Raw genomic sequence first — 8,825 nt, forward strand, 5'->3', positions numbered from 1 at the left:
TTGCAAAGATTGGCACCTTGATTCTGGATTGCCCTCCTGACTCTGGATTATGGTGACTTCAAGGGCAACTTTGGAACTGTTCTATGATCTTTGGCCTCTATATTTTCCAGTCACTTCCATCTGGAAGGAAAGAATTGAAATCGGCTTATTAACCCCCACAAACCATACATGAGGATCAAGTATTGCTTGATCTTCTAATGTGAAATGGCCCTTATTCTTGGTACTTGCCTTTCCTCATGTGCATTGTTTTCCTTTTTTACATAGTGAGGGGACTAAAGCAGAGCTCGATGGAGCTGGGATTACAGCAGAACCAAAGCATAGCAGCTTGGGATTTTTTGTTTGTTTTCTTTTGTTTTCATCACCTTTCTGCCAATTCTGGCCACCTCCCTTCCTCTGGAACATGCTGAATTCAGCAAGTCCAGCTCTATCAGTCCTGACCTTTGAGCCCATTGATTTTTGATTGTCTGATAAATCCTCTGCTACAGACAGGACCTGCCTCCTTCCCTCCTCACAGAACACTTGCAACCAAAGCTGCATATTCCTGTTGTGGGGCCTCCTTCCAGCCTTACATTTCAGTTCACTATCTTCAGCCATCTGGGACATGGCTTTGTTTTTCTTCTTGATCTTTGGTGAGTATTTCTGCTTCTTTGGGTCCAGGCTTCAGAGTACTCTGGAACTTTGATTGGGGGAAGCCTTTCCTTGCCCATCTGGTACAGATCTAGGTATCCTTCAAGGAAAGTCTCTGCTCTCCTTTCTCTATATTTGGTAATTATTCTAAATCCCTAAAGCCACTTAATCTATACTCGGTTTATAATCCACCTTGATTACCAGAAAACTTTCTATTTCCCTATATTCACACTATCAATTCAGTAATAATTTATATTATTGCTTTTCACACAAATTTTCCTAAATGCACTATTTATAATAAGACAAATAAATGGACCATGGGTAACAGCAAGAAAAGGAAGTAGAACTGCAGGACAAACACATTTCATTGATCATATTGATTCCTCTCAAATGTATTTCATTGTTTCCCTAGTTTTTCCCACTTTCTTATTGCTCAGATTAATTTAGAGTAAATTGAGATTTTGGAATCAAAGAGATCTGGATTTCAATTTTTCCTCTTTGATTTCTTAGCTGTCTGAATTTTAAAGTTACCATATCCCTCCAAAATCTCATTTTTATATCTATGAAGTAATGTTATGTTCCTCAGAGGTTTGTTAAGAGCCTTTCCACAAGATAAAAGAGCCTGCTAGGTCCCTTCCCTAATCAGTCACATCCATTTTAATTTTCTTGATGATCCAGTATACCACTGAGACCTACCGGTCTCTCGGTTGGGCATTTGTGTGTTCTGTGCACAGTGCTGGTCACATTCCTAAACACACATACACCACTTTTGTTACCTAGCAGATAGTTCCCCACCTCCTGTTGTGAAGTTACTATTGAATCTCTTACGCTTATCTTCAGTTGCACCTCCTTTGTGAAGTCTTTCTGACCTGTGACACTCATGGTGATCAACCCCACTACAGAGTTCTCAAGTTACCTTTGGGCTATGTCGCCTTCACACCTATCAGACTCATCACATTCAGTTTCCTTTGCATATGTACATGTTTTGTGTTCTTTATTAGACTTGTAGGGTGCTATTCATGATATAACCTTGAGTTTTAGGCAATTGCAGACAAAGTCTTTTTGAGTCATGTTGTTTCAAAGCAAATATTTGGAAGAAAATATTCCAGGACAAGTCAATGAAATACATGGATTTGCCTAAAAAGCTCTAGGCTGGAAGTCCAATGATAGTAACTCCTTCAGAAAGATCCTATAAGATGGGGTGGTGTTGGGGGATGATGAGTTTTTCAGTTCAAAATACTGGGTTTCAGAGACCACTGATAGTCACAGGACTCTCTCTATAGCATTTGCTGTTATTCAGTAGCTGAGTCATGTCTGTCTCTTTGCGACACCCTGGACCGCAGCATGTCAGACTTCCTTGTCCTTCACCATCTCTCAAAGTTTGCATTAGGATGGAGCCTAATGAGTAGATGAGTCTGATTACACAGAGATCTTGTAGAAAGAAACTCTGATCATTCAAAGATGTGCTGATACTTAAACCTGGAAGTTTGGAAATTAGCCTAGAACTGCTTTCTGAACTCTTAACCAGGTTCAGCAAGCCACAGCCTGGAAACTAAGAATGGATATTCCATTTTTAAACTGTGGGAAAAGTGAAAGGAATAATATTTTGTGACACATGAGAATGACATGAAATCTAAATTTAATTGTTCATAAATAAAGGTTTATTGGAACACAGCCAGGCTTATTCATTTACATGTATATGGTTGCATTGACAGAGCTGATTGGTTATAACAGAGACTGTATAGCCCATGAAGCCTAAAATATTTGCTATTTAGCCTTTCACACGAAAGTTTGTTGACCATTGTCTAAATGCAGTGTCAGTGAACACGAAAAATACTGCCATTTTCCTCTATGTGAAAGGTTGCTGCTATGAACAGCAACCTGTGAATGATGCTGGGATTCTTGGCCTATGGAGGAGAGACATTCAACCTGCAGCCAGTGATGAGGCTGGGTTGCCAGAGCTTTTTGTGTAATCAAGTTTTATTAAAGTATAAAAGAGATAGAGAAAGCTTCTGACATAGACATCAGAAGGGGGCAGAAAGAATATCCCCTTGATAGTTTTGAGCAAGGAGTTATAAAACTATTATGAAGCTGCTTATTAGAGAGAGGGAAAAAAAAGAAGCCTCAAAGCTGAGAGTGACACCAGGACCTTCACCCAGAACATGCATTTTGAGATAGCATTGACACAAGGTGAGTGATCCCAGGCCATAGAACAATTGACATTTATCTTGAAGAAAGGCAGATTTCCAAGCAAATACATAGTTTCATTAACATAGCTTAAGAGAACACTTTCATGAGTAAAACACACTGATGTGTTGAGACATTATGTGTTCTGAGTCAGGCGAATCAACTTGAGGAAAGGTAAATAAGGTAAATACATTAACATAGCTTAAGAAAACACATTTCAATAAGAAAAATGCTTTGGTTAGCTCAAGATTTGAGAAAAGTTAAGTTCAGGTGGAACCAGGTGTTGTCATGGCAACACAATTTTAAAAGAACTCTCCTTTTAATTTTGTATCAATTCAGTTCAGTCGCTCAGTCGTGTCCGACTCTTTGCGACCCCATGACTGCAACACGCCAGGCCTCCCTGTCCATCACCAACTCCCGGAGTTCACTCAAACTCACGTCCATCGAGTCGGTGATGCTGTCCAGCCATCTCATCCTCTGTCATCCCCTTTTCCTCCTGCCCACAACACTCCAGCATCAGGGTGTTTTCCAATGAGTCAACTCTTTGCATGAGGTGGCCAAAGTACTGGAGCTTCAGCTTTAGCATCATTCTGTCCAAAGAAATCCCAGGGCTGATCTCTTTCAGAATGGACTGGTTGGATCTCCTTGCAGTCCAGGGGACTCTCAAAAGTCTTCTCCAATACCACAGTTCAAAAGAATCAATTCTTAGGCTCTCAGCTTTCTTCACAGTCCAACTCTCTTATGCATACAAGACCACTGGTAAAACCATAGCTTTGACTAGACGGACCTCTGTTGGAAAAGTAATGTCTCTGCTTTTGAATATGCAATCTAGGTTGATCATAACTTATCTTCCAAGGAGTAAGCATCTTTTAATTTCATGGCTGCAATCACCATTTGCAGTGATTTTGGAGCCCTGAAAATAAAGTCTCACACTGTTTGAACTGTTTCCCCATCTATTTCACATGAATTATGGGACCAGATGCCATGATCTTAGTTTTCTGAATGTAGAGCTTTAAGCCAACTTTTTCACTCTCCTCTTTCACTTTCATCAAGAGGCTTTTTAGTTCCTCTTCACTTTCTTTCCTAAGGGTGGTGTCATCTGCATATCTGAGGTTATTGATATTTCTCCCAGGATTCTTGATTCCAGCTTGTGCTTCTTCCAGCCCAGGGTTTCTTATGATGTATTCTGCATAGAAGTTAAATAAGTAGGGTGACAGTATATAGCCTTGACATACTCCTTTTCCTATTTGGAACCAGTCTGTTGTTCCATGTCCAGTTCTAACTTTTGCTTCTGTACCTGCATATAGGTTTCTCAAGAGGCAGGTCAGGTGGTCTGGTATTCCCATCTCTTTCAGAATTTTCCAGTTTATTGTGATCCACAGAGTCAAAGGCTTTGGCGGAGTCAATAAAGCAGAAATAGATGTTTTTCTGGAACTCTCTTGCTTTTTCCATGATCCAGCGGATGTTGGCAATTTGATCTCTGGTTCCTCTGCCTTTTCGAAAACCAACTTGAACATCTCGAAGTTCATGGTTCACGTATTGCTGAAGCCTGGCTTGGAGAATTTTGAGCATTACTTTACCAGCATGTGAGATGAGTGCAATTGTGCAGTAGTTTGAGCATTCTTTGGCATTGCGTTTCTTTGGAATTGGAATGAAAACTGACCTTTTCCAATCCTGTGACCACGGCTGAGTTTTCCAAATTTGGTGGCATATTAAGTACAGCACTTTGACAGCATCATCCTTCAAGATTTGAAATAGCTCAACTGGAATGCCATCACCTCCACTAACTTTGTTCGTAGTGATGCTTTCTAAAGCCCACTTGACTTCGCATTCCAGGATGTCTGGCTCTAGGTGAGAGATCATACCATGGTGATTATCTTGGTCGTGAAGATCTTTTTGTACAGTTCTTCCATGTATTCTTGCCACCTCTTCTTAATATCTTCTGCTTCTGTTAGGTCCAGACAATTTCTGTCCTTTATTGAGCCCATCTTTGCATGAAATGTTCCCTTGGTATCTCTAATTTTCTTGAAGAGATCTCTAGTCTTTCTCATTCTGATGTTTTCTTCTATTTCTTTGCATTGATCACTGAAGAAGGCTTTCTTATCTCATCTTGCTATTCTTTGGAACTCTGCATTCAGATGCTGATATTTTTCCTTTTCTCCTTTGCTTTCTGCTTGTCTTCTTTTCACAGGTATTTGTAAGGCCTCCCCAGACAGCCATTTTGCTTTTTTGCATTTCTTTTCCATGGGGATGGTCTTGATCCCTGTCTCCTGTACAATGTCACGAATCTCCATCCATAGTTCATCAGGCACTCTATCTATCAGATCTAGGCCATTAAATCTATTTCTCACTCCCACTGTATAATCATAAGGGATTTGATTTATGTCATACCTGAATGATCTAGCAGTTTTCCCTACTTTCTTCAATTTAAGTCTGAATATGGCAATAAGGAGCTCATAATCTGAGCTACAGTCAGCTTCCGGTCTTGTTTTTGCTGACTGTATAGAGCTTCTCCATCTTTGGCTGCAAAGAATATAATCAATCTGATTTCAGTGTTGACCATCTGGTGATGTCCACGTGTAGAGTCTTCTCTTGTGTTGTTGGAAGAGTGTGTTTGCTATGACCAGTGTGTTCTCTTGGGAAAACTCTATTAGTCTTTCCCCTGCTTCATTCTGTATTCCAAGGCCAAGTTTACCTGTTGCTCCAGGTGTTTCTTGACTTCCTACTTTTGCATTCCAGTCCCTTATAATGAAAAGGACATTTTTTGGGGTGTTAGTTCTAAAAGGTCTTGTAGGTCTTCATAGAACCATTCAACTTCAGCTTCTTCTGCATTACTGGTTGGGGCATAGGCTTGGGTTAGTGTGATATTGAGTGGTTTGCCTTGGAAACAAACAGAGATCATTCTGCCATTTTTGAGACTGCATCCAAGTACTGCATTTCGGACTCTTTTGTTGACCATGATGGCTACTCCATTTCTTCTAAGGGACTCCTGATCACAGTAGTAGATATAATGGTCATCTGAGTTAAATTCCCCCATTCCAGTCCATTTTAGTTCACTGATTCCTAGAATGTCGACGTTCACTCTTGCCATCTCCTGTTTGACCACTTCCAATTTGCCTTGATTCATGGAACTGACATTCCAGGTTCCTATGCCTTGCCTCTATTACTAGTCACATCCACAGCTGTGTATTGTTTTTGCTTTGGTTCCATCCCTTCATTCTTTCTGGAGTTATTTCTCCATTGATCTCCAGTAGCATATTGGGTACCTGCTGACCTGGGGAGTCCCTCTTTCAGTATACTATCATTTTGCCTTTTCATACTGTTCATGGGGTTCTCAAGGCAAGAATACTGAAGTGGTTTGCCATTCCCTTCTCCAGTGGACCACATTCTGTCAGACCTCTCCACCATGACCTATCCATATTGGGTGGCCCCATAGGGCATGGCTTGGTTTCATTGAGTTAGACAAGGCTGTGATTCTAGTGTGATTAGATTGGTTAGTTTTCTGTGAGTATGGTTTCAGTGTGTCTGCCCTCTGATGCCCTCTTACAACACCTACCGTCTTACTTGGGTTTCTCTTACCTTGGGTGTGGGGTATCTCTTCACGGCTGCTCCAGCAAAGTGCAGCCGCTGCTCCTTACCTTGGACGAGGGGTATCTCCTCACTGCCCCTTCCTGACCTTGAACATGGAGTAGCTCCTCTAGGGCCTCCTGCGCCTGTGCAGCCACCGCTCCTTGGGTGTGGGGTTGCTCCTCTCGGCTGCTGCCCCTGACCTCGGGAGTGGGGTAGAGAAGGGAAAAAAAAAAAATTGACACTTGTAGTTTGTTTCTTCCACTTGGGGACCCCTAGCCTTCCTTCCTGTTACCGTCTCATATGCTTTTGAAGACATCTTTATCCTCCCCAACCATGCATCTGTTGTGGAATCTGGAGTCACAAAACACACCTCAGAGAACACTCAAGACAGTGAAGTACAGTTTATTATGCCAGCAGGTCCAAGGGGAATCAGTTCCCAACAAAGACCCTGATGTTTCTGAGAGGCCCAGTTTTATACCCATCTCCCCCACTCCCCACTATGTGACTGGTTATATGATAGCAACCTGTTTGTTGTATATGACTGAGTTTTAAAACAAACAGGTGCTAGGAGAACAAACTATGGTTAAGGGTGGTGGTGGTGGGGGTGGACAATGATTATACATCAAGGGGGATATCTCCATGTTTAATCTAACAGGGGAAGCCTGAACTCAACTACAATCTCCATTTGTCATCTGTAGGGAGGGAAGTCTCCAGCAGACCTGGTTTTCACTAGCAACAGTTTTCTCACTATTGGACAGGTTCAGTCCCAGTTCACATCCGGTCTTTAAGATGGATGACAGGCTTCAAGATGGGAGTCTCTCTTGCTTCTCTCACACTGGCCCCAACACATGTTCCCAGAAACCTCCAACATGTTTTCCTATTGGACTCAGATCACTAAACTTCTAGTTTAGGTGGTCATCACCAATCAATCTAATAGATTGAAATAGAAAATCAAATCTATCCATGCCTGGGGGGAGCCAACATCAGACGGAAAGGGAACATGATAGGTTTAGTTAGCAATGGTAGAGTGGGTCTTTTTGGCTCTTAGTCAGCGTCCATGTGTTATTTTAGGCTGGTCATTCTAGGAGGAGAAGGAGGAGAAGGAGAAGGTCCCAACAAGGTCTAACCTTGGAGGCTGTGTAATTACCTCTCTGTCCCACAAAGTTCAACAAAACTTTCTAGAGAGTTGTGTTTTTGAACAAAGTCTTGGCAATTGACTACTTGATCTCATTCACTTCTCTCTCTCTTTCTCTCTTTTTTATTTGCTCAGCCTTTTGCACCGGACATGGACTTTTAGGTAAGATTTTCTGGGGTCCTAAGAGGGTGGACTTTCAGCTCTGAAGAGTGGAAATTTTGATGTCCCGGGGCCAGGGAAAGAGGCTGTGGTTCAAAAGAGCCCTAATAGATTTTCTTTCTGGCTTCACAACCCACCAGTCTTATATGGGTAGATTTCCACTTCCAAACTTAGAGAAAGTTTGAGTGGTTTATACTGCAAAGGGATTCCTCTCCATTTGGCATGTGTGACCCAAGACATTAACCCATCTCTAGCTCCATCATCTAACAAAGCAGATGGCTTTCTTTCAGGCTCAGAAGACACCTCACCTCCTGGGAAATAAACTTTCTTCTGCCCTTCTATATTCTACTACTTCCTGGTCCCTCTGCCAACTTTAATGTTATCATTGAACTAGAAATGCACCAGCCTCTGTGCACCTCATGGCTTCATCAGCAGAGTGCAGGCTGGATTTCAGTGGCCACTGGCCACCTCTTCAAGGGGTCTTTCAGCAGAGCACAAACGGTTCAACTGAGGAGAGAATGGGGAGGCACAAAGAAAATTAGTCTGTGGAAGAGGAAGCCTCTGATGGTCCAAAAATCAAAGGGACTGCTTGAGGATTATGAGTTTCGTTGATACTGTCTCTTCAGCCTATTCTTTCTCTTGATAGTAGAGGCTTTATGAGAGAGGAGCAGCTGCAAACTCTGCTGTGAATGTGGAGGATCTTACACCCTCTTGGATCAATTTGCTTCCTTAAAGAAATGCTGCTTCTGGGTCCCAGTCCAATACTCCAGATGACCTGGTTTTTCTTCTCTGGCCACCAGGGTTATGCCTTGCTGCAAGTGCCAGGAGACAGCTGCTCTCTTTATACCCAGGGAGGGAGGACCCACCCCGGGTCCTTGTCTCTCAAGCCCTCCACTAATAAAGTAGGCTAAAACACTGTCTAGGACACAACTGCCCTGATGAGCACCTTTGTTCTTCTCTCTAGCTTTTAAATCTTCTCAACCTTTCTCTTCCCTTTAGCTGCATTTCTTTGATACTTATTCTCTTTCTCTCTCTTAAACATATTTCTTCTCTCCTACAATGTGATCTAGTCCTCTATTCCATGGAAAAGGAAAACTTAATTAAAACCAGAATTTGAGGGCTTCTCTGGTGGTCCAGCAGTTAAGAT

The 8,825-nt window shown here is 42.1% G+C and overlaps 1 protein-coding gene across 1 annotated transcript in view; it reads left to right on the forward strand.

The window, feature by feature from the left end:
• The first annotated feature begins 497 nt into the window (after positions 1-497).
• The window catches only part of LOC120855450 (CD5 antigen-like), a 17,276-nt gene continuing 8,948 nt past the window's right edge, over positions 498-8,825 (forward strand). The window contains exons 1-2 of the mRNA XM_040229908.1: positions 498-629; positions 7,655-7,681. Of these exons, the coding sequence (XP_040085842.1) occupies positions 602-629; positions 7,655-7,681 (55 nt within the window). The 5' untranslated portion in view covers positions 498-601. The remainder of the gene's footprint in view (positions 630-7,654; positions 7,682-8,825) is intronic.

The sequence above is a fragment of the Oryx dammah genome, unplaced genomic scaffold (assembly GCF_014754425.2).
Source record: "Oryx dammah isolate SB20612 unplaced genomic scaffold, SCBI_Odam_1.1 HiC_scaffold_28, whole genome shotgun sequence".
Lineage (NCBI taxonomy): Eukaryota > Metazoa > Chordata > Mammalia > Artiodactyla > Bovidae > Oryx > Oryx dammah.